Here is a 26,789-nt window from a genome sequence, read left to right as displayed (position 1 = left end):
CTGGTCCAGGGCTCCACAAAAACCATAATCTGCCTCTGTATACAGGTAAACATGATTTTTGTAGATTATTATTTTTTCCACACCACACATGTAAATGGTGTTGTATGGACATATGACATGATCCCTGTCACAGGAAGATTATATTCTAAGGCCCTAATGTTGCAAGGAGCTCTGTATGGGTACAGAGGTCTCCTTCCTTGAAGCTCCTTGCAAGATAGGGGCCTACATTAAATAAAACTGAAAAATGGGAGAGATAACAAAGGTGATGGGGTATGAAAAGAAAGACCATTTGACAATACTGTATTGATTTATCAGAATAAAGCATGTCTCCAAAATGTAATTTATTTACATGAAGTATTACTCATTCCTCTGATGGATAGCTTCACTATTTTATTACTATAAAGGGAGCTGAGAGCAAACCCTGTATTTAGGTTACCTAATATTTTCTATTATAAAGGATCTTTTCTTTGAGAAGCTCTCACACCTCCATTGCTTGCAGCAGGCCTTTGGTATGCATCAGGGGGAATGCCCTCAGGCTAGGAAATTGCCTTTTCTTCCTTACTTGAAGTTCTGTTCAGCTTTCGCAGAAACAAGCTGTAAAAAATTGCCATCTCCCTTCTCTCACCTGTGTTCCTCAATTACATTTAGCTTTTACCTTACTACTTTAAAATAAACTAGAAACTTAGATACAAAGAAACTAAATTGAAAAAAAAGTTATTTTAGCTTGTAGAATCAAACACTCAAAATTGCCAGGAGGAAATGCCAGTATTATACAAAAGAAAACCGGCTTGAGCCCCTCCTCCAGTAATCTGGGAAAACTAAACACTACCTCTGGGCGCCCCTAAGAGGCACTGCTGCCCCACTCACAAGCACTGAAACTACAACAAAACCTTTTATTAAGCGGGAAAAGGGGATGCACCATTAATTTGGGAGAACGCCACAACCACAATTCAAAAGCATGTGACCATAGGCAAACACCCACCCCACAGTTTTGTTGGGCAGTTTCCTTTGCCTCACTGCCTCACGTTGCAGTGTGAAAGTCTGACAAACAAATATCCCTTACCATGCCACTCCTTTCTCCCTCTGCCGCACCCCCTCTCCCTGGGGGGGGGGGTGCCCTGAGAAATGCCTCTGCTGCTCCTGCCTCTGCAACTGGCTGCTGTCCTGCTACTGCCGCTCTCCCACAGCTCTCTGCACTATCACGTTCTGATGTTCCACCACCTCACCCAACGTTTAGTGCTTTCAGCCAATAGCAGGGAACCTCACTGCCAGTGCAGTTTTTATGTTGTCTTTTGCTGCAACACTAAGATCTAAGCCCTGGTCTACATTAGGAGTTGAGGTCGAATTTAGCAGCTTTAAATCGATGTAAACCTGCACCCGTCCACACGATGAAGCCCTCCTTTTCGACTTAAAGGGCTCTTAAAATTGATTTCCTTACTCCACCCCCGACAAGGGGATTAGCGCTTAAATCAGCCTTGCCAGGTCAAATTTGGGGTACTGTGGACGCAATTAAACGGTATTGGCCTCCGGGAGCTACCCCAGAGTGCTCTATTGTGACCGCTCTGGACAGCACTCTCAACTCAGATGCACTGGCCAGGTAGACAGGAAAAGGCCAGCAAACTTTTGAATTTCAATTTCCTGTTTGCATGGTCACCTACAGCTTGCCACGCTGGCCAGCCCTCATCAGCGGAGGTGACCATGCAGAGCTCATCAGCAGAGGTGACCATGATGGAGTCCCAGAATCGCAAAAGAGCTCCAGCATGGGTCGAACGGGAGGTTCGGGATCTGATCGCTGTATGGGGAGAGGAATCCATGCTATCAGAACTCCGTTCCAGTTTTCGAAATGCCAAAACATTTGTCAAAATCTCCCAGGGCATGAAGGACAGAGGCCATAACAGGGACCTGAAGCAATGCCGCATGAAACTTAAGGAGCTGAGGCAAGCCTACCAGAAAACCAGAGAGGCAAACGCCCGCTCTGGGTCAGAGCCCCAAACATGCCGCTTCTATGAGGAGCTGCATGGCATTTTAGGGGGTTCAGCCACCACTACCCCAGCCGTGTTGTTTGACTCCTTCAATGGAGATGGAGGCAACACAGAAGCAGGTTTTGGGGACGAGGAAGATGATGATGGTGAAGTTGTAGATAGCTCACAGCAAGGAAGCAGAGAAACCGGTTTTCCCGACAGCCAGGAACTGTTTCTCACCCTGGACCTGGAGCCAGTACCCCCCAAACCCACCCAAGGCTGCTTCCTGGACCCGCCAGGTGGAGAAGAGACCTCTGGTGAGTGTACCTTTTAAAATACTATACATGGTTTAAAAGCAAGCACGTTTAATAATTAATTTGCCCTGGCATTTGCGGCTCTCCTGGATGTAGTCCCAAAGCCTTTGCAAAAGGTTTCTGGGGAGGGCAGCCTTATTCCGTCCACCATAGTAGGACACTTTACCACACCAGGCCAGTAGCATGTACTCGGAAATCACTGTAGAACAAAGCATTTCAGTGTATGTTTGCTGACATTCAAACAACATCCGTTCTTTATCTCTCTTTGTTATCCTCAGGAGAGTGATATCATTCATGGTCACCTGGTTGAAATAGGGTGCTTTTCTTAAGGGAACATTCAGAGGTGCCCTTTCCTGCTGGGCTGTTTGCCTATGGCTGAACAGAAATGTTCCCCGCTGTTAGCCACGGGAAGAGGTGAGGGGCTAGCCACGTGGTTGGGGGAGGCAAAATGCGACCTTGGAACGAAAGTACATGTGCTGTGTATGTAATGTTAACAGCAAGGTTTACCGTAAAAGATTGTAGCCATTGTTCTAGAAAATGTGTCTTTTTAAATACCACTGTCTCTTTTTTTTTCTCCACCAGCTGCATGTGTTTCAAGGATCACAGGATCTTCTCCTTCTAGTGAACTAGAAGAAGAGGCTAGTGAACATTAGAAGGCGAAAAAAACACACTCGTAATGAAATGTTCTCTGAGCTCATGCTCTCCTCCCACACTGACAGAGCACAGACGAATGCATGGAGGCAGACAATGTCAGAGTTCAGGAAAGCATAAAATGACCGGGAGGAGAGGTGGCGGGCTGAAGAGAGTAAGTGGCGGGCTGAAGAGAGGGCTGAATCTGAAAGGTGGCGGCAGCGTGATGAAAGGAGGCAGGATTCAATGCTGAGGCTGCTGGAGGATCAAACTAATGCGCTCCAGCGTATGGTTGAGCTGCAGGAAAGGCAGCAGGAGCACAGACCACCGCTACAGCCCCTGTGTAACCAACCGCCCTCCTCCCCAAGTTCCATAGCCTCCTCACCCAGACGCCCAAGAATGTGGTGGGCAGGCCTCCGGTCACCCGGCCACTCCACCCCAGAGGATTGCCCAAGCAACAGAAGGCTGGCATTCAATAAGTTTTAAAGTTTTAAACTTTTAGAGTGCTGTGTGGCCTTGTCCTTCCCTCCTCCAGCACCCCTCCTGGTGCTTCTCTCCTCCACCACCCCTCCTGGGCTATCTTGGTAGTTATCCCCCTATTTGTGTGATGAATGAATAAAGAATGCATGAATGTGAAGCAACAATGACTTTATTGCCTCTGCAAGTGGTGATCGAAGGGAGGAGGGGAGGGTGGTTAGCTTACAGGGAAGTAGAGTGAACCAAGGGGCGGGGGGTTTCATCAAGGAGAAACAAACAGAACTTTCACACCGTAGCCTGGCCAGTCATGAAGCTGGTTTTCAAAGCTTCTCTGATGCGCACCACACCCTCCTGTGCTCTTCTAACCGCCATGGTGTCTGGCTGTGCGTAACCAGCAGCCAGGCGATTTGCCTCAACCTCCCACCCTGCCATAGACGTCTCCCCCTTACTCTCACAGATATTGTGGAGCGCACAGCAAGCAGTAATAACAGTGGGAATATTGGTTTTGCTGAGGTCTAACCGAGTCAGTAAACTGCGCCAGCGTGCTTTTAAATGTCCAAATGCACATTCTACCACCATTCTGCACTTGCTCAGCCTGTAGTTGAACAGCTCCTGACTACTGTCCAGGCTGCCTGTGTATGGCTTCATGAGCCATGGCATTAAGGGGTAGGCTGGGTCCCCAAGGATATATATAGGTATTTCAACATCCCCAACAGTTATTTTCTGGTCTGGGAATAAAGTCCCTTCCTGCAGCTTTTGAAACAGACCAGAGTTCCTGAAGATGCGAGCGTCATGTACCTTTCCCGGCCATCCCATGCTGATGTTGTGAAACGTCCCTTGTGATCCACCAGTGCTTGCAGCCCTATTGAAAAGTACCCCTTGCGGTTTACGTACTCGCCGACTTGGTGCTCCGGTGCCAAGACAGGGATATGGGTTCCATCTATGGCCCCACCACAGTCAGGGAATCCCATTGCAGCAAAGCCATCCACTATGACCTGCACATTTCCCAGGGTCACTATTATAAATGCTGAAGGCAAAGCAGGGTTTGGGGTGGAGGCTGACAGCTCGTGATCCCCCATGTAATAACCTTGCAACCTCCTGAAGGGTCCTGATCCCCAGTTTGAGAACCCCTGTGTTAAGGCCCCTCCTTGGATCATGTACTCCAATCACCTCCTAGCATTACAAGCACTGCAATCCTGAACATAGCAACAAATATTACTGGCTTTCAGCTTCAGATTGCTGCCTCAAAGCATCCCTAATCCTTATGGCCTCCCGCTGTGCCCCTCTAATAGCCCTGGTCTCCAGCTGTTCAAACTCAGCCTCCAGGCGTTGAGCCTCTCTGGTCCAGCCCTGGGTGATGCTTTCACCCTTCCCTTCACAAATATTATGAAGCGTACAGCACACGGCTATAAGCATAGGAATATTGTCATCAGCCATGTCCAGCTTCCCATACAGGCATTGCCAGTGGGCTTAAATGGCCAAATGCACACTCCACAGTCATTCTGCACTTGCTCAGCCTGTTGTTGAACTGCTCCTTGCTGCTGTCAAGTTGCCCTGTGTATGGCTTCATAAGCCATGGCATTAAGGGGTGGGGGGGGGTCTCCCAGGATCACAGTGGGCACTTCAACTTCCCCTACAGTGATCTTCTGGTCCAGGAAGAAAGTCCCTACTTGCAGCTTCCTGAACAGGCCAGTGTTCCAAAAGATGCGTGCGTCATGCACCTTTCCAGACCAGCCTGCATTAATGTCTGTGAAATGCCCACGGTGATCCACAAGCACCTGGGGAACCATAAAGAAATACCCCTTCCAATTAATGTACTCTGTGGCTAGGTGGTCTGGTGCCAAAATTGGAATGTGTGTGCCATCTAACACCCCTCTGCAGTTAGGGAAGCCCATTTGTGCAAAGCCATCCACAATGTCACACACGTTGCCCAGAGTCACAGTCTTTCGGAGCAGGATGCGATTAATGGCCATGCACATTTCCATCAACACGACTCCAGTGGTCAGCTTTTCCACTCTGAACTGGTTAACAACCGATCAGTAGCAGTCTGGAGTAGCCAGCTTCCACAGTGCAATCACCACGCGGTTCTCCAGCGACAGTGCAGCTCTCATTCTTGTGTCCTTGCACCTCAGGGCTGGGCCGAGCTCATCACACAGTCCCATGAATGTGGCTTTCCTCATCCGAAAGTTCTGCAGCCACTGCTAGTCATCCCAGACATGCATGACGATGTGATCCCACCACTCAGTGCTTGTTTTCCGAGCCCAAAAGTGGCGTTACACTGTGGTCAGCACCTCCGTGAATGCCACAAGCATTCCGTAGCTACTACATGTGGCGAGATCAATGTCACATTCCTCTTGCTTTGTAGTTTAAGAAATAACTCCACTGCCACTTGTGATGTGTTAGTCAGAGTGAGCAGCATCTGGTCAGCAGTTCGGGATCCATTCTTGCAGCCCAAAAGAGGCAGGGTGCGCAGTACCCAAACGGTTGAAAGATGGCACCAAATGCAGATGGAAGCACAGGGATTGCTGGCATGCAAAGCAATGCATCATGGAGCATCAGGACTGGACCCAGGTTGCCTCGCGACCACCTCTGCCTTCCCACAAGTCTTAGTGGCAAAAAAGAAAGAGGTGCTCTGTGGGATTGCTGCCCAGAGTGCACCGCTCCAAATAGCACTGCAAATGCTGCAAGTGTGAACATGCTATTGTGCAGGCAGCTGTCAGTGTGAACACACAACAGTGGTTTTTCTTCTGCGCTCTCTGAGTGGTGCTGTAACTGCCAGCACTATAACATTGCCAGTGCAGACGTGCCCTAAGACTCTTTAGGCAGACTCCATCCCACCAACTAGAAACACCTGTCCCTACCCATGTTCATCTCCACTGGTATTTGTTATCCAGGTGAGGTTCAGTTTAGGGCAGAGGTGGGCAAACTTTTTGACTTGAGGGCCACATTGGGGTTCTGAAACTGTATGGACGGCTGGGTAGGGAAGGCGGAGCCTCCCAAAACAGCCTGCCCCCTGCCCCCTATCTGCCCCTTCCCACTTCCTGCCCCCTGACTGCCCCCCTCAGAACCCCCAACCCATAACCAGCATCCCTGGGACCCCATCCACTATTCAACCCCCCTCCACTCCCTGACTGAGCTGGTGGCACGGCGAGTAAGGCTGCAGGGAGGGTGGACAGCAGGGGAGGGGCCGGCGGCTAGCCTCCCTGGCCGGGAACTCAAGGGCCAGGCAGGACGGTCGCGTGGGCCGGATGTGGCCCACGGGCCGTAATTTACCCACCTCTGGTTTAGGGTGACTCCCCTCAATCCAGGCATTCTAAGCATAGTTCTGCCGCCCTTTACTTATACATTAAGGATAACAACATTTCATTACTCCTGCATTCAAATACTAGAGAGATTTGTAACCCAAAGCCAGCCCAAATTGATCACTTTGGCAAAGCAGCTCCATCTGCTGCACACCTAGACACAGTTGGCATGTCTATGCAAACACGGTCTGCTCCAGAAGTCTTTTTCCTCAGCTCATCGCTAGATGTCAGGGGAGATCTCATTCAGACCCTGCTTACATACATGTTGGCTAACCACTCAGGCCAAGGGCACCAATATTAGTAAACTGACACTCATCACACAATTATACAGTTTCATGCAAATTCTGGCTGTTTCCATATCTCTTTATCTTTTCGGTGTTCTTTCCTTCCAGAAATCTGGGGTGAATATTTCAGCACGTTTCCCCATTATTTTACTTACATTTGGTTACATAAGTAATGTTTAATAGAAAATTTCAAGCACATTTTTCGGATTCAAAATTAAGTTGTCTGAGCTCCATTCAGTAACATTAGTTACATTCCCGTAGTGCTCAATCTAGGCCAGTATAATCAGCAGGAGGGAGCTAAGGGTGAGAAATGCCCTTGTGGCATTCCTCCTAATTGTTCCATTAGGTGAAGGATGGTTTGCCCTTGTGGGAGGAGATTCAGGGCCCACCCTGGTACCTGGAGCCTCTGAGTTCGTTCCATATACCTCCCTTCACATTGAGAAAGTGAGAGAAGTGTTACATTTTGGAAATAACACAGGTTGGTTGGCTACCGTGAGGTCAGGAGGAGTTTTGCCCCTGACTTCAATGTAGCCAGGATTTCATCCATTATTTTTATAAAGGCATCAAGCCATAATAATAGAAATGGACAAATGCTGAACAAATGTTAAACAGAAAAAAATGACTTGCAAACTGTGCAATCCTATTTGGCATAAACAGGATATTTTAAAAACCTACTATTTTTAATTCAGATAAATTGTTTGCCAATTAAGAGCATTAGCTGGGGACACAGTCTTCATAACTGACACATCCATTCATCCATTGATGTAGCCTGGAGGGATTATGATCAATTATTCAGCAAGACATTTTAAGCTGCATCCATCTTCCATAGTTCATCATCTGCCACTATGTGAAAAGCAGCAAATAAGGAAACAATTTGGTATTTCTTGGTTAAAATGTCACATAGCTTCAGTTTCCTAGGTGGAAACTTGACTCAGACACTAGGATTGCTAGAAGATGTGTAACCCCGCTTCTTATATTCTCAGAATAGAAGAAATATGATGGTTTCCCATTGACAAAAGCCCTCAGAATGTTGCCCCTTCCATGACACTCTATTCTTACACACCTCCTCCCCCTGTCAGCATATAAATATCTATAGAGAAATTCTTTTCTAATTTACTGTTCAAATTCTAAGCCAATTTCACTTTTAGGCTTTGTTTAGACTAGGGGAAAAAAGGGTTTGTTTTAAAAATCATGTTAGCTTACATGTTAGCTGACACATCTAGACAAGGCCTCACAAACATGGCACCCATGTACAGAAAATATGCCGCATGGAAGTGAGACTCTCACTGGTTCACAAGTGGGGATGTTGTATTGAACCTGACCCCACTGCGGGATTTGCAGTGAGTGTTGTGGTACAGCAATCCCCTAAATGTCTGGTAGTACATTAGATATACTATGAGCTTGGAGGGAAATGCTGTAGATGCCCCAAGCACTAGGCTTTTTAGGTCTTAGCCAGGGGTGGGCAAACTATGGCCTGCAGGCCCTGTTGGGCTCATCAGATGTTTTAATCCAGCCCTCAAACTCCCGCTGGGGAATGGGGTCTGGGGCTTGCCCCGCTCCGGCGCTCCAGCCGGGGAGCAGGGTCCGGGGCTTGCCCCAACCTGCACAGCTCCCAGAAGCAGCGGCATGTCCCCCCTCTGGCTCCTATGCATAGGGACTGCCAGGGGGCTCCACATGCTGCCCCCGCCCCAAGCACCACCCCTGCAGAATCCTTTCTAGGGCAGCCAGAAATAAAAGGTGTAGAAAATTTTGGGCACAACTTCTTTAACATTTACAAGCAAAAGATCAACCCAGCCATTCATAATTCAGCCCTAACGGCAGTCCAGTAGAAGAGTATAACAGTAAACTGGACTTATTGTGATCTGTTCTCACTGTCCTCTTGCCTGAATGCTGCAGCCCTGTGTGCTCCTCTGGCAACTACTGCTTTCCCCCGAACAGCACAGGGTATGTCACTGGCTAGCCTCTGGCCCTCCAGACCCCCTTTCAGGCTTCTTGCTTTCCAGCCTTCCCTCTCCACCCGGCTTCTAGCCCCCAGCCCTCTCCTGAGCAAGGTCTCTTACGAGCTTTGTTTGCGCTCCTGTTTCCTGTACTGTGGAGGTTATGGAGCTCTCTGCTGGCTAGGTGTTGAACTAGGGGTTAAAACACACAGCCCAGTAACAAGCCAGCAGGTTCATTACAGTATCTCACCAGCGAGGAGAGGAGATGCACAGTGGGTTTGCATGAAACATATTTAATAAGGTGAACTTTTTCTTTTGACTTTCTCATAGTTATAGGTGGAGTTGGTTGCGGTTGTCTACACTTAAGATTTTCAGACACTTCCTATTATGAAATCCTGTTTTCTGCTGCTTATAACATTATCAAACTTTAACCATTTTGGCTGATATTTTCCCCTCAAGACTGCATGCATATGGCCTCCACACCTGTCCACCAGTAGCCTAGCAGCAGTCCATCAACATCTAATGCACCTTCTGCTTCTGCTTTGTCTGCGACATTTTGCCATGGTAGCAGGTTAGCATGACAACCCTAACAGACTCTGGTGCTTCCAGCTGTTTTATGGACTCAGATTTTGCTTCATCTTATGGAATTCTGACCCAGTGCAAGGCTGCCCCAACCTGGTCTAATCCATTGATGGGGCACTCCTCTCCTTGGGTCCCGTTGTGCATTAGACAGCACCCTTACAAGTCACCACCCTGCATGGACACTGTGAGACCCTGCAGTTCAGTCTGATGCATTCCCCATATTCTCTAGTCATCCTCAGGATCACCTGGCTTACTACTCCTGACCCATGTATTCTCTGGAAAGCTGGTGAGGTTCTACTCATTGTTCCACCAACAATACAGCTTCCATGAACTTCAAATCAGAAGCTATTTACAGTTCAGCCCCAAGGATGCACTGCCCTTCTGAGGACCCCACAACAGCGGGGGTGAACTCCATGAGACCCCAGAAAAGGGCTATCCAAACAATGCTGGTGAAATACCAGGACCTTGCACACATTTTTGACAAGGGGAGGGCAGATATACTCACCCCACCCCCTCCCTGTACCGTTGCTCCAACTGCCTCTTAGTCCTCTAGCCAGGGGCCAGGATTCCATTTGGCCATATTGACTTCCTCTCAGAGCTTGAATTGGAGGTGCTCTAAGAGTATGTTAGAAAGAACCTGAAAAGGGGATTTATCCACCCACCCACATCCCCAGCAGGAGCCCCGATTTTCTTCGTGGCTAAGAAGGATGGCTCCTTGTGCCCTTGTGTGGACTATCAGGCTCTGAACATGGGCATCACCTGAAACAGGTACCCTTTGCCACTCAATAAATTTTTTGAGGGATTTCGTTCTGCAGGGATTTTTATCAAGCTGGACCTCCATGGGGCCTACAGCCTGGTCAGTAGCCGGTCAGGATAAAAATGGAAGATGGGGTTCTGTTCCCACTATGAGAATTTCAAATACCTCATGATACCCTTTATAATGAGAGAATTTGCCTTTAGCTGTCTGAAATATCTTACAGCACCTTAAATAAAGGCTTGCAGAAAAACCTCGGAAGGGATTTAAAAATTGGAAAAATTATAACTCTCTTCATTGGACAGTTAAAGAGAGGTGGTAGGATCAGGACACTTTGGAGTTCATAAAACAGTAATTAGTTTTAAAATTAAAACTTTGATTAAATAGAAATGAATAATAGTTTATATTTAGAAAATTTTGGCTGACCAAAATGGCGGATATAGGGATGATGTAGTGGAAGATTCCATCTCTGAGAAAACTAGGGTGACATAGTAATTCCATTTTCCTGTGATGTAATAATTTCACTTCCTGTAGAAAATGACTCAGCAAAAAGCCCTAACTTTGATTGACAGCTGTCAGTCCCATAGAGGTGTATGTGACTGGGAGGAGCTACCAGACACATATAGGTACACGTGACTGGGTGGGGTTGGGGGGGGCGGAGCCAGCAGAAAGATGGAAGCTGATTGGCTGAGCCTGGGATACCAACCAGCATATAAAGGCGACAGCCAACAGGCTGAAGATGTAGTGGGATCTGGACCTTGAAGGACAGCAGAAGCTGCGAGACACCTATGAAGAAGCTAGCTGAGAAGAAGCAGTGACAACAGCAATAGAACCCTGCAAAGAAGAAGCTACCTGAGGAGAAGCAGCAGCAGAAGTAGCAGCAGCAGCAACATTCTAAGGTCGCCACGGCAACAGCTTCCTGAGCAGTCTAGCCAGCAGCAAACTGCCAGCAGCAGCAGTAACTGAGAAGACCGCAGCCTCAATGATCACAGCAAGCACCATCTTAGCTTCATAATTGTCAGAGCAGAAGAACAAATAGATGAATCAGAGGGAACTTGATTGTGAGAATGTAAGTTTGATTTTTTCTTCCTATTTATTGTTAAAGAGTGTCTGGGTTTTGCCTCTCAATAAAGCTTATTATTGTACCCTTCCCTTCCGACTATTTCCCAAGCCATCTCCAGTTGTTTGTGACTCTTCCTTGGTGCATCTTGTCTTATTTAGACTGTAAATGCTTTGGGGCATGTGTTTGTGAAACACCAAGCTCACTTTTGGGCACTTCAGGAAAATAACTGTTGAGGTTTTTTTAATCAATAACCAAAATCCCATAAAACCCATTAAGGTCTATCTGTGATCATCTAGTGCAAACATGTGGGGTCAGATCCTCAGCCGGTGTAAATTGTCATAGCTCAGCCGTGGTCTTGTTCTTGTACCCACAGCCTTGATTCCTGTTACCCTCCACTTCTTTTGGCTGTTTTGCATTTGCTTGCTATGTCTCTAATTAACTTGAAAACTCTTCAGGGCAGCCACCAAGTCTTTTTGTTTGTTCTATAAAGTGGCTTTTACACCTTGGGAACTATGTAAATAAAAATAATAATAATCAATCCACATCCCTACAAACTCAGAGTTGGTCTTCAAATCACCACTAAAACATGAGAAGAAACTCACACAAACACTCATTCCATAATCATCCTATCACTTCTAAGTCATTCGTTCTCTGCTCGCTTGCCTTTTAGCATGAAGTGTATTTTACACAGTCCCTAAGCACAGCAAACAGTTTTTTCTTTACCCTCTGACCCAGAAAATCATACCAGAGGTCATTATAAAACAATCAAAAATTACTCTCCTCATTAGTCCCATTCTTCTTCTCCTGTGGGAGTTACTTTGTGCTTCTCTAGCTCCAGGGCATCCATCTCTTAGAAGTGGATATTCAGATCTTTTTTCCCTTTGCTATGTTGTCATAAGTAACATATATTATGTATGGAAGAGAAGAAGTGGGTAGGAGAGCATCATCTCCCTTCATCCGCTCCCTGGAGTGAATAACACTCCTTAGTTTGTAGAATTCCAGTTGGACCCTCCATACACTCTAAATGTATCTGTATTGTCCAGATACATTTGGTTAGTGCTCCAAACAAAACTTATTTATTTACTTATGATCAGGATGATTCTGAAACAATGATGATTCTGCCAGGTCCTAGCCTGAAAGGAGTATGTATTTTACTCTTAAATCCTGGAGTTAGGAGAAAAAAGGGAGGGGAGAGAAGAGAAGAGAATAACAATGAAAAGGTTGATAAACCTTTTAAATAGTAGCAGCAAAATATACTGCACAACTGTAATGTCAAAATATAGAAACACAATAGATCTTTTAAAAACAGGTGTTGACAAACACACTTATCATTTTGGCTGGAAGCAAGTATGAAAATTCATAGTTGGGTTTTTTCCAAAGGAGTATGTCTAGACATTTGAAACATAGTTCAATGGCCCCTCTCATCAGCTGAAGACTGAGTACTGTGCATCTGTCATCAAACATGTCAGTGTGCATTATCTTCTGTGATTCATCACTCAGTTTTCATTATAATTCAATTAATGCCGACGGTGTATGTTTTACCACCTTAGTGAATTCAGTTTAGTCCATTCATTTTATGTCAAGAAGCTGCAACAATTATATTTCAGGGAGAGAGATACACAGAGATGGCTGAGGAAAGTTTTGAAGCAAGTGAACTCTCAGCAAATTCATACACTCGTAGATTCATAAATTCCAAGGCCAGAAGGGACCATGGCTTTCTTATTTCTTCATTATTATTATTGAAAATATGAGAACAAAACTTAAGATGAATTTTCCTTATTAAAAAAACCCTTGTAAATAGCCAGGTATTAGATATTAAATTACATTAATCCTACAACATTTTCTACATTTTAAAAAAATGTAGTGATAGCAAAAGGTGACAAATTGACAAACCTGGCAACTGAATTTCATCTTATTCAATAGCAGTTTATGGAAAGTGAATAGGATTTACATGAATAAAGACTACTCGGGTTGTAAAATTGGGTCCTAATTTAGGATGATAAATTAGCTTGGTGGAAAATCAATTGGGTCAAAATATGTGAATGACTGACAAAATTGGAAAACAAGAATGCAACAAGGAAAACATCTTGCAGGTAGGGTATGCTGCAGTGGTTTCAAGACATTTTAAGATGGGACATATCTTGTACATGGTCTGTGGATGACTTGTATCAAAATAAAAAAATAGACATATCTGACAGGAAAACTGCTGAACTGGAGAGGACAAGAAAGCTGGGGAGGAAATCAGCATTGTAGAAGGTAGAACAAACAGCAAGTCATGAACAGAAGAAAACCCTGAGGCATAAGTGGAATCATCAGTGAAGTGCATATAGATAGGGGACTCTGTCATCCAGACAGTTTGAAGAACTAAAGAAGGCCTCAGGCAGAAATAATCCCACCGAAGAAGAATGGACAGGAAGACAGAGATGAACTCAAGAGTTATCAGTCAGTCTGCTTCATGAAGCATCATTATGCCTGGAAAGATATTTGTTGGCTAGAAAGCTCTTGAACAATAAGCAGAGACACCTAGAGGATATGCTCTGGGGAGTCATTCTTGGCTGATTTTTCAAAGATGCTGCTCACTGCAGCTGCCATTGACTTATTGCTTTGATGCTCGGCCCCTCTGAAAATCTGACCATCGATTTGAGAGTGGAATGTGGATGTGGAGATCAAACCTTCCCTAAGATAAATGTTCTAAAACTCTTGTATCTCCTTGTAAGTCCCTATTTGTATTGCCATAACATTAATTTTAAAAACACTTGTGTAAATCACTTTTCAATTTGCATTGTGTTTGTGCTTCACTCCCCGACCCCCCTCCCCCAATTCCCACAGTGGTCTCTGCTTTGCCAAAGTTCCCAGTCTCATCTGGCTCCTTTTTTTTCAGCTTCTCACACACTCATTTGTACTCCTACATGGAACTGTATGCATGCTACAACCTCCCTGGAGATAGTCCACAAAGCCACTAGCCTGTCTGCATTTAAGTCACTCCTAAAGATGTGCTCACAGTGAATCTAGCTGATTTGTACGTAAAATGATTATTTTTGTCTTTCACCAACTTCTGACTATTTCTCTGTCTTTAAAAGGTGAACACCTCAGGGAGGGACCATCCCTTCTTGAATATCTGGGAACTCCTTGCACATCATGAATGCTGCTGGAAAGAAAGAACTAGATAATAGGGCTAGTCGAAAAATTTCAAATTTTGATTTTAAAAAGCCCTTAAGGAAAAAAATTATGATATTTTAAAATGCAACCCTATTGCCCCCTTTTGACCAATTGTGATCAAAGTTTTATACATTCCAAATTTTTTTTAAAAAATTGATTTTGAATTTTTATGAAAACTCAAGGAAAACAATTTTTTAAAAAAATCATAGTTCCCTGCCCTATTTTAACCAATTTTAATAGAATAAACCTATTTTTTCGGATGTGCTATCTAGTTTCTGCATGGCAGCTAATGCAGAACTGGAAATACCTGTTGTAAATTAGCCTTTGCTGATTTTTTCCCAAATCTATGATTATAGCAGAAATTAGTTTATAACAAATATTTCTAGCAACGGACAAGTGCCCCTGCTCCTCAGGACAAGCCAGCTAGGATCATGAAGATAATTTCCTATGAATCAGTGCTCAAGTGGTGCCAGAACGCTCCAGAACAGCATTCTAGGACTGTTCTTTGGGGAATGGTGTTCCAGTACTTCAGGTAATTGTGTGATGTTGCCGTTTGGCTCTCTCTTTACCTTGCAGCAGACAGGCGCACTCAGAGCATCCTTACCCAGCTCCCTGCTGCAGGAGATGAGATGGTGGCTTGGTAACCTGAACAGTCCAGGAGCAGGCCTGGAAGCAGAAGCTATGGAGGAGGCAGCGGATCCCCCATGTCTCTGCTTCCTCATGGTCAGTGTCTCCCTTAACCTCCCCACTAAATAGTGAATGCAGCCCAGAGTTAGTGTCCCCCGTGTCCCTGCCTCCTCTATGGTCAGTGCCACTAGCACCCCTTCATCCCCGCAAGGCGGGCAAGGGAAAGCCCTTTACTGCTGCATAGACTGATGGGTCCTGGCAAGAGTGAACCACCCTCTTCTTTTGCTGCCCATGAGTGAGTTGACCCTGACTAAGATCAGCAGGGCTCCAAGGAAGAACAGGAGATGGCCTGGGGTTGTGGGAGGAATGATTTACCCCAAACAGTGGAAAGAAACAGGTCTGTCTGTGCAGGTTTGTTATGGAGATGATGCCCCTGAATTGTGGTATGTGTGGCTGGCACTTCCATGGTCAATGACTTGATGACCTGTCAGTCTGATTGACGCGTGCATGAGCAACTGATATTTTGTTTCTGTAGGTAAAGAAGACATTATAAGTGATTAAAAAGTGCATAGGGATTTTGTCATATTCTTCTCTTGCTTGCAAGAAACAGAAAAGTGACATTCAAAGGTAAATTTGATGGATTTTGGTCAGGTTCTATTTATTTATTTTTGTGTAAACTTTCCTGTTAACAGCTTATTCTCATGAACAATTTGTTGTATCAAGATGAAAAGTGGCTTGCCACTAATGGAGGTTTGGGTAGAAGGCAAGAGGGAAAGCCCTGGGAAGTTGAAAGTGGGGAAAGTTTGAAACTACTTTGAGGGGGCTAGGGGTGGTATTACATATAATTTGATTCATTTCATTGAGTAATGTCAATCCCACCCATTTTTGTCTTCTGCAGATCTGTCTTTCCTTGGCTACATAGTCCTAAAGGAGAGATAGGACAGTAGCTCTAGTGGGAGCATCTTGCATATCATTTTATTTGTCTCATCATCAGATTTTGAACTAAAATTGGTGTGAACTGTTTTCAAACTTGTAAGTTTCAGCAGCATCACCCCCATTCTGTTCAGCATTGTGAGAAACATCCTCTGCAACTCTTCTGTGACCCTGGCACTTGCAGCTTTGGCAATTGCCTACTGCCTTCACCAATTTCCAACCCTGCCTCTTGTTTGAGTTCCAGTCAACCAACAGAAGAAAAAAAAATGTGGAATTGAATTTGCATTCAGCTCTGCATGAATGCTTATCACCACTGAAAGCAGAATTTCCTTCTTACTGGAGTGAAAAGCAGGCCAGTTATTTTTTTAAAGGCTAATCTGTGCCTGTTTTTTTCTGGTGGGCAACTTGGTTGCTGGGTTTGCCAAGAGGTTGGAGGCTAAGGAGCAAGCACAAGACAGAATGTTTGTCAGACTTCAAATGAGTGGAGCAGGTGTAGTGTTGGATTTTATGGTGATATAACTAGGTTACAGCACACATCACTGAGAAAGAAAATGTTTTTACATGGGAAAAATGCAACACATGCTGCAGCCTCTCGGATTGTACTTCATGCAAAGAAAAATTTTCCAGAGAATGCAGTTGGTGAACAAAAAAGACATCTGTATGAATCTACAGGTAGAGTATTCCACGGTGTTTACTTACAGGCAAAAAAGTCTGACCATTGAATGATCTTCCTGAGTTAGGGGATTTGCAATGAAGCAATAGTTTAGATATGGATGTTATTTTGCATTCTGAGTGGTCAGCCCATGAAATTGCAGACCTTATTGGACAGGAAATGTGAAAAAAACCTTATAATGAAGTTACTGCTTCAGAAGCAAACATTTCTGTATTCAAAGATGAATCGACAACTGTAGCTTCAAAATTGATGTTGATTTTCTATACACATACAGTTATTCATTCCAAGGCTGTTTCATTATTATTATTATTATTATTATTATTTTACTTAATGGAATGAGACGGAAGTGATGCAGGGATGATTGTTATGGCAATCAACGCTTGTTTAGTGAAACATGGTTTCTGCAATGAATATTTGATTAGGAACTTTATCAGTGTACGTAGTGATGGTGCTAGTGTCATGGTTGAGGCATAAAGTGAAGTGCTGACTAGTTTAACCAAGAACAGCCAATCTTATCCAGTGGTACTGTCTGTGTCACAGAAATGAACTTAGCATTGGGAATACCATTGAGGAAGTTGGATGAATAAATCACTTCAAAATTGTAATGGACTCGGTGCACCCGGTTTATAGCCAGTCTCTCAAAAAACAATGGGAACTTAGTGCTTGTGCCTCCAAACTTGCTGTACAACTTAAAGTCAGAAAAATTTGGAGGGTATGTTGGGTGGCTTCTACTTTTAGAGCGGTAGTGGTTAGTGTGGAAAAATTATACAGCTCGTCAGACACACTTCACGTTTGTGTCTGAAGATCAATCATGTGATGCCAAGACCCAAGAGACTTTTCAGGGGCTTACAAGGTCATCGCCCTCTGAAGAGTTTGTTTTAAAATTGGGACTTTTGATGGATACTCCAGAGGATGTAACTAACGTGGCAGAACACCTACTTTAGCTTGAGTGTATCCAGTGGTCAGTAGAACTTTTTAGGCAATTGGGAAGATGAAACAAGAAGCTCCCCCATATATATCCAAAAACATAGCAAGCTGTTGCTGAACAGGTTTTCAAGTCAGTACCACTGTTGAAAAATGCATCCATCTACAACCAGCCAGCAACATTTTTGCCTTAGGTAGGCCAACAATCTTAGATCTCTTTTACTTACCACTGTGGTCTCAAATTGCTCTAGCCTTCCTGGCAGGCATAATCAACAGAATGTCTCCAACTTCAGTGAGCTGATCAGATACAAGTCTTAGGTATGAGTAACTGGCCACTAGATACAGAGATTCCCTGGTATGAGAGTAAGAAGAAGTGAAGAAATTATGTGAAAAGTTACATCTGAGTTTTCAACTGATTTAAGAAAGCTTGTGAGACTACATCTACTGTGAAGGCAAAGAGGTCCTCAGTGATCTCAGACTTCTAGTGTTTGCTATTTAAATGATTTCCATGACATCAGCTGATGCCGAAAGAGGGTTCAGCATGCTGAACAATATCTGCACCCCTTAAGCAACTATTTCAAAGTACCTCAGCTTGCATTATTGACGTTCATTAGCTTCCTTGGACTTCCTGTGTATTCTTTCAACCTAGTACTGTATGTGAAGAGGTGGCTTTCATCAGCAGATGACACAAAATCATAGAAATGGATACCTGAAGAGACAGCACAAGGAGCAAACCAATATATTTGGGATATATTTGCATAGACAATGGAGAATGTGGTGTGCATATCTATCTATCTATATCTATAGCTATATAGGTATATCTGTATAATCTTCCAGGTGTGCAAGAAAAAAAATATTGTTATTCTTATTGTCAAAATCATGAATTCCAGCACTTCTTTTTTAGGGACTTGAGTGCTGCCATAAATACGCAGCCAGGCCCATTTGCCCTGGCGAAAAAACAAAGCAAACTGTTCTATAGTATATTAGCATTTACAAAACCTATGGAAGTAAAGATTGTGAAACTGACTCTTTGGCATTTGAAGTTTGGACATAACATCCACAGGCTTTGATGCTGCATCAGTTTTAATTCTAACAAATCCTCATGGAAAGGGTTTTTAGGTGTGGGGCTCTATAGAAAAAGATATCTGGGAACGTATATCACCCTGGCTCTGCCCTGGCTTGCCCATTTCTGCTCCCTCCACCTCTGGACCCCAGAACATTTAAGTGCCCTCTGCAGGGTCGAACGGGGGGCGGGGAATGCTGCTGAATTGGTAGCTGACTCCCAATTCCCTGCAGGACTAGGAAGACCCAGGTGCAGTGGGTTACTGCCTCATGCTGATATCAGGAGCAAAATGCCTCCTACCCCCAAACTTTATCCAATTTTCAAATACAGAAATTATCGTGAGTTCATCTGCAGAACAGTCTGAACAAAAATACTGGGGTAAATTAATCAGTGACAATTTGGTGTCAGTGGTAATGTGTTGTAACTTGCACCATTTTGGTATTAAATAGGCATGCAAAACATATATAACCTAGCAGAAAAAGCAAATAACAGAAGGATATAACATAAGTGAAATGATGAGTGGAGGCTGCTTCATCTTAAATTTAAGAACATAACAAATGCCAGACTGGGTCTAGCCCAGTATATCTAGATATCTAGCCCAGTATCCTGTCTTCTGACAGTGCCTGGTGCCAGATGTTTCAAAGGGAATGAACAAAATCAGGAAATGTATCATGTGATCTATCCCCAGGGTCCCATGTACTCCACGGCAAGCTTGACCTAAATTGTGCAGGCCTGGATTCTGCAGCACTTCAGTGCCACAGGCTGGAAATTCTGCCACAGCCTCAGATCAATTAAGTATGAACGTGAATATTGCACTGGAGCCCCTATGTTTTCTGTGATTCCACAGGCAGTGAATCTGGTCCAGAATCCACCCTTTGCTGTGCTCCAAACTCAAATTAAATAAATTGGGTCTGTAATGTTTTTTCTGAGATGGACTATCAACTGGAAAGCTTCCCACAGCAAATACCTCTCTGATCAAAGAAGATATGCTAGAGATGATCAAAATAAATCTTTAAGTTATATTTTCAATAACATACCTTTGTAATAAACATAACTTCAACAGAGGTTGCAATAATTCATTTTACCAGATACATCATTCATTAACGCAAAACCACCACCACCATCTACAGCATGTTCTCATCTTTCCTAACTGCCATATGCCACCAGCAGTCATGTCAGTTTTTGTTTGCACTCATGGCCCCAGGCATCCTGAGCAGATGGCTCTCTGCCAACTAATCAAATCCACACAGGGCAGATGCCACAGAGGCTAGAGCAGTCCAAGTGGGCTCTTTTCTGGGATTATATCCTTGTTTAGTTCCTATCAATTTGTCCTCATGCATTAGCATACCGTCACAAATCTTACCACCAAAAGGTTGATGATTTTCATATTAATAAAGGCAGTCTCTGCCTTTAATATGAGGTGCTGGAAGCCAGTTCTACTCTGCTTTGAATACTACCTCTAAAAATCATAGAATCATAGACTTTAAGGTCCGAAGAGACCATTATGATCGTCTAGTCGACCTCCTGCACAACGCAGGCCACAGAATCTCACCCACCCGCTCCTGTAACAAACCACTAACCTATATCTGAGCTACTGAAGTCTTCAAATCATGGTTTAAAGATTTCAAGGTGCAGCGAATCCTCCAGCAAGTGACCCGTGTCCCACACTGCAGTGGAAAGCAAAAAAACCCCAGGGCCTCTGCCAATCTGCCCTGGAGGAGAATTCCTTCCTGACCCCAAATATGGCGATCAGCTAAACCCTGAGCATGTGGGCAAGACTCACCAGCTAGACACCCAGGAAAGAATTCTCTGTAGTAACTCAGATCCCACCACATCTAGCATCCCATCACAGGCCATTGGGCATATTACCGCTAATAGTCAAAGATCAATTAATTGCCAAAATTAGGCTATCCCATCCCCTCCATAAACTTATCAAGTTTAGTCTTGAAGCCAGATATGTCTTTTGCCCCCACTGCTCCCCTTGGAAGGCTGTTCTAGAACTTCACTCCTCTGATGGTTAGAAACCTTCGTCTGATTTCAAGTCTAAACTTCCTGATGGCCAGTTTATATCCATTTGTTCTTGTGTCCACATTGGTACTGAGCTTAAATAATTCCTCTACCTCCCTGGTATTTATCCTTCTGATATATTTTTAGAGAGCAATCATATCTCCCCTCAGCCTTCTTTTGGTTAGGCTAAACAAGCCAAGCTCCTTGAGTCTCCTTTCATAAGACAGGTTTCAGAGTAACAGCCGTGTTAGTCTGTATTCACAAAAAGAAAATGAGTACTTGTGGCACCTTAGAGACTAACCAATTTATTTGCATCTGATGCATCCAATGAAGTGAGCTGTAGCTCACGAAAGCTTATGCTCAAATAAATTGGTTAGTCTCTAAGGTGCCACAAGTACTCCTTTTCTTTTTTCATAAGACAGGTTTTCCATTCCTCGGATCATCTAGTAGCCCTTCTCTGTACCTGATCCAGTTTGAATTCATCCTTCTTAAACATGGGAGACCAGAACTGCACACAGTATTCCAGATGAGGTCTCACCAGTGCCCTGTATAACAGTACTAACACCTCCTTATCTCAGTAATAAAAAGATTAAATAAGATTGATCCCTGAGGAACACCACTAGTAACCTCCTCCCAGCCTGACAGTTCACCTTTCAGTACGACTCATTGTAGTCTCCCCTTTAACCAGTTCCTTATCCACCTTTCAATTTTCATATTAATCCCCATGTTTTCCAATTTAGCTAATAATTCCCCATGTGGAACCATATCAAATGCCTTACTGAAATGGGGGTAAATTAGATCCACTGCGTTTCCTTTGTCTAAAAAATCTGTTACCTTCTCAAAGAAGGAGATCAGGTGGTTTGGCACGATCTACCTTTTGTAAAAGCATGTTATTTTTTGTCCCAATTACCATTGACCTCAATGTCCTTAACTACTTTCTCCTTCAAATTTTTTTCCAAGACCTTGCATACTACAGATGTCAAACTAATAGGCCTGTAGTTACCCTGATCACTTTTTTCCCCTTTCTTAAAAATAGGAACTATGTTAGCAATTCTCCAGTCATATGGTAGAACCCCTGAGTTTACAAATTCATTAAAAATTCTTGCTAATGGGCTTCCAATTTCATGTAATATAATGCAATTTAATGTAATGTAATGCTTCATGTTAAGAGTGTGTCCACACTATACTTAATACTTGTGCAGCTGTTAAGCTTGACATAGTCTTGCTCTATCGTACATCCAGACTCTTCTCTACCTGTATTTTCTAGATTAGCCTGTTCAGGTTCTGTGAGATTGGTGACTGTTCTCTGTAGCTCATCTGCATTTGTTTAAGCTGAGACCTTTCCCACTGTGCCCATTTCTTTAAAGGAAAATTGCAGTAATTTATAGGATTTTCTTAGATGACTACAGAAAAAAAATCACTTAATTAGAGCATACTAGTCAAACAAATAAGTTATAAGCACATGTTTTAACAATACTACAAAAGTTTTGAAGTCTCCACTCATATGAACTGGACAGCTATGTGAACACTGGCAGCTGCCATTTTAAGGCTATATAAACCACCATAATATAAATATTTATATAGCGAACAAATGGTAAATATACCCCCCCGCCACACACACACCTACCTGTGCAGCTAAAACAGCACACAATGCACCTTCCTGTGCAGTAAATTTGCCACTGTGTGCCTGACCTCTGAGGAGTCTATCCAAACTCTCAGTGATCCCAGAGGGCTTTGTCACCCAGAAACCACAAATGGCCTTCAACTGCTTGTAATTTGCTTTGCTGGACATAACTCTCACACCACTGTCCAGATCATTGTACTTTGTCTACTGCCATTTAACCACATCTACCACCTCTACTAGTACTTTACTGAGGCACTATGCGGTAGTGGCCTGGATGCACTCCTAAGAACATAATGGAAGCCTGGTAGATGTAGATACAAAAACACAGTGGTGATGGCAGATAAAGTACCATGTGGGCACAGACTGAACTATATAATTTACAAGTTAACCATGTCTCTGTCGGGTTACAAAATTCACAAGTGCACTTGCTGCGCGGTTGGGTCTTGAGAATCAGGCACTTCTCAACAGGCTGAACCGGCATGAAGAGGTCTTGTGGTCAACAGAATGTTTGTTCTGACAGTCTTCTTGGAAAATTTCCTCTCTCCGACATCTGAAGCTCCCCTTTAAAAATAAGAGGGGAGGTAACTTAAGTGTTGGCTGCCTTTAGAGAAAGATCAAAAAAACCCGATAGTCTCCTCAAGCAAAAGAAATTTGTCCAACTCTTCAAGTCTTACCTGCGTCAGCCTTCCATGATCACAGCCATGTGCATCTCCTGAAACCAGCATTCGAGGACATGGACCAAGCTAGGGATCTGAGGGAATCAGGAGATTCATCTACCTTGAGCAACAATGGTAGAGAGGTCTTTTATAGTCTGGCTTTTGATTCTTTTCCCCTTGAGGGAGTGCTTACTATGAGCTCATCCCTCTCGGCCAGAGCAACACATCTAAAGCTTTCAGAGCTAATGCCAAGTCTGTGTAAGTCATAGTTTAGGAAAGATTTCTCTTTCATGTCTGCAGACTCTTTGGGAGGGAAGTCCTTTGGTGGGAATCACTGCATCTATTGCAAGGGGACTATTGCTGCATCTACTTTAGAAGGGTTACTCTAGTGTTCCCTTTCTGCTTTAATTACCTCATCAAATGTCTAGTGTAAAAACAGGCAAAATTCCTTTTTGCATCCCCCAGGAAAAGGCTTCTTGAAAGTCTTAGTACAGCAACTTATTATCTTTACTTTCTGGCTTCAATTTTGAAGCTCCCTTGGTTTTGATCTTTGTTTTTCTGCTGTTTTGCCTTGAGAGTTATCAGATAAAACATTCTTGTTCTAGTACTTTTATGTTAGCCTGTTAATTCCTCCCTCTTGTGCATGGTCTGTTCTGGCAGGGGTTTAGAGCAGTGGTTCTCAATCAGGGGTATGCAAACCCCTGGGGGTATGAAGATGTCTTCCAGGCGGTACGTCAACTCATCTAGATATTTGACTAGTTTTGTAACAGGCTACATAAAAAGCACTAGCGAAGTCAGTACAAACTAAAATGTCATAAAATGACTTTGTACTGCTCTATAAACTATACAACAGGGGTTCTCAACCTTTTTCTTTCTGAGGCCCCCTGAACAGGCTATAAAAACTCCACGGCCCACCTGTTTTTCTGCATATGAAATCCTGGGCTGACGTTAGGGGTTAGCAAGCAGAGCAATTGCCTGGGGCCCCACGCCACCAGGGGCCCCATGAAGCGAAGTTGCTCAGGCTTTGGCTTCAGCCCCGGTGGGTGGGACTCAGGCCCCAGGCTTCTGCCCCACATGGTGGGACTTCAGCTTTCTGCTCTGGGCCCCAGCAAGTCTAACACTGGCCCTACTTGGCAGACCCCTTAAAAACTACTCGTGGAGAAGACCGCTGCTTGAGAACTGCTGCTATACACTGAAATGTAAGAACATATTTATATTTCCATTGATTTATTTTATATAGTAAAAATGAGAAAGCAATTTTTCAGTAATAAGTAAGTGTATTTTTATGTCTGATTTTGTAAGCAAGTAGTTTTTAAGTGAGGTGAAACTCAGGGTATGCAAGAAAAGGGGTGCAGTGGTCTGGAAAGGTTGAGAACACCGGCTTAGAGGATGGGTGTTGATTATAAGAAGAGGTCAGATGTAGGTATGAAGGTGGCAAGAGAATTAGATATGAAGTAATACCTGGATAGGTTAACCAGGAAGGCTATAAAGTGCTGCCAATAAAATAAAAAACTCTCTCCAACACCCGAGAAGAAGATTTCTGTGGAAAGCAGGGAAATTGGAGATATTAAGGGAAGAAGAAGGAGGCAGAAAATCAGTTATGTCCTGGATGCCAATTCTGAGCAGAAACAGATTTGATTTTAGCTCTTCCTCTACCCACACAACCTGTAATTCCAGGTCCTTTTAATACTCCTCCTGTAGAAGTATCACCTGCTCAGCTGAGATGATTTATACTGAATTGCTACTGTATACTAACAGAAGTAAATACAAGGCAGAGGATTGTGAGGCAAAAAGCAGCAGGAGTAGAAAATCCATCAACCTGCTCAAATTGCTTTGTAGGAAACTCATTTGGTGGCCAGCAGGAAGCACTGGGGTGAGCCTCACAGACAACTAGCCTGACCACACACAAGAGGACGGTCACATGGAGCTTTGATGATGGCTCTTGAATAGAACAAGCATTTTGTGTCTCCTCTGCACAGGACTGGAGCACAAACAGTGTGCATCTTTGCTCACAAACTGGGAAGAATTAGTAGGGGAAGCAAAAGTGGATGGGAACCTGGGAGGCAGTGACCATGAGATGGTCGAGTTCAGGATCGGAAGGAAGGAAGGAGAGCTGCAGAATACGGACCCTGTACTTCAGAAAAGCAGACTTTGACTCCCTCAGGGAACTGATGGGCAGGATCCCCTGGGAGAATAACATGAGGGGGAAAGGAGTCCAGGAGAGCTGGCTGTATTTTAAAGAATCCTTAGTGAGGTTACAGGGACAAACCATCCCAATGTGTAGAAAGAATAGTAAATATGGCAGGCAAACAGCTTGGCTTAACAGTGAAATCCTTGCTGATCTTAAACAAAAAAAAGAAGCTTACAAGAAATGGAAGATTGGACAAATGACAGGGAGGAGTATAAAAATATTGCTCAGGCATGCAGGAGTGAAATCAGGAAGGCCAAGTCACACTTGGAGTTGCAGCTAGCAAGAGATATTAAGAGTAACAAGAAGGGTTTCTTCAGGTATGTTAGCAACAAGAAGTCAGTCAAGGAAAGTGTGGGCCCCTTACTGAATGAGGAAGGCAACCTAGTGACAAAGGATGCGGAAAAAGCTAATGTACTCAATGCTTTTTTTTGCCTGTGTCTTCACGAACAAGGTCAGCTCCCAGACTACTGCACTGGGCAGCACAGCATGGGGAAAAGGTGACCAGCCCTCTGTGGAGAAAGAAGTCGTTCGGGACTATTTAGAAAAGCTGGACGAGCACAAGTCCACGGGGCCGGATGCGCTGCATCTGAGAGTGCTAAAGCAGTTGGCGGATGTGATTGCAGAGCCATTGGCCATTATCTTTGAAAACTCATGGCGATCGGGGGAGGTCCCGGACGACTGGAAAAAGGCTAATGTAGTGCACATCTTTAAAAAAGGGGAGGAGGAGGATCTGGGGAACTACAGGCCAGTCAGCCTCACTTCAGTCCCTGGAAAAATCATGAAGCAGGTCCTCAAAGAATCAATTCTGAAGCACTTAGAGGAGAGGAAAGTAATCAGGAACAGTCAGCACGGATTCACCAAGGGCAAGTCATACCTGACTAATCTAATTGCCTTCCATGATGAGATAACTGGCTCTGTGGATGAAGGGAAAGCAGTGGACGTGTTATTCCTTGACTTTAGCAAAGCTTTTGACACAGTCTCCCACTGTATTCTTGCCAGCAAGTTAAAGAAGTATGGGCTGGATGAATGGACTACAAGGTGGATAGAAAGCTGGCTAGACTGTCGGGCTCAACGGGTAGTGATCAATGGCTCCATGTCAAGTGGAGTGCTGCAAGGGTTGGTCCTGGGGCCGGTTTTGTTCAATATCTTCATTAATGATCTGGAGGATGGTGTGGATTGCACCCTCGGCAAGTTTGCAGATGAGACTAAACTGGGAGGAGTGGTAGATACGCTGGAGGGTAGGGATAGGATACAGAGGGACCTAGATAAATTAGAGGATTGGGCCAAAAGAAATCCGATGAGGTTCGACAAGGACAAGTGCAGAGTTCTCCACTTAGGACGGAAGAATCCCATGCACCACTACAGATTAGGGACCGAATGGCTCGGCAGCAGTTCTGCAGAAAAGGACCTAGGGGTTACAGTGGACGAGAAGCTGGATATGAGTCAACAGTGTGTCCATGTTGCCGAGAAGACCAATGGCATTTTGGTTGTATAAGTAGGGGCCAGAAGATCGAGGGACGTGATCATTCCCCTCTATTTGACATTGGTGAGGCCTCATCTGGAGTACTGTGTCGAGTTTTGGGCCCCACACTACAAGAAGGATGTGGAAAAATTGGAAAGAATCCAGC

The 26,789-nt window shown here is 44.2% G+C and overlaps 1 protein-coding gene across 1 annotated transcript; it reads left to right on the top strand.

Annotated features, from left to right (window-relative positions):
• The first annotated feature begins 1,214 nt into the window (after window positions 1-1,214).
• On the top strand, window positions 1,215-3,511 carry LOC142070907 (zinc finger and SCAN domain-containing protein 29-like). The gene is made up of 2 exons (XM_075124851.1): window positions 1,215-2,278; window positions 2,858-3,511. The coding sequence occupies exons 1-2, from the start codon at window positions 1,585-1,587 to the stop codon at window positions 2,926-2,928; spliced, it is 765 nt and encodes a 254-aa protein (XP_074980952.1). The 5' UTR covers window positions 1,215-1,584; the 3' UTR covers window positions 2,929-3,511.
• The last annotated feature ends 23,278 nt before the right edge of the window (window positions 3,512-26,789 follow it).

This window comes from Caretta caretta, chromosome 1, assembly GCF_965140235.1.
Source record: "Caretta caretta isolate rCarCar2 chromosome 1, rCarCar1.hap1, whole genome shotgun sequence".
NCBI lineage: Eukaryota > Metazoa > Chordata > Testudines > Cheloniidae > Caretta > Caretta caretta.
Note: the sequence above shows the minus strand (reverse complement) of the source record. Positions and strands in the feature narration are given on the sequence as shown.

Coding starts and splice junctions, on each gene's coding strand:
- LOC142070907 (XM_075124851.1), top strand. CDS start 1,585: ATGCACTGGCCAGGTAGACAGGAAAAGGCCAGCAAACTTTTGAATTTC. Junction 2,279..2,857: donor AGGTGGAGAAGAGACCTCTG/GTGAGTGTACCT, acceptor TTTCTCCACCAG/CTGCATGTGTTTCAAGGATC.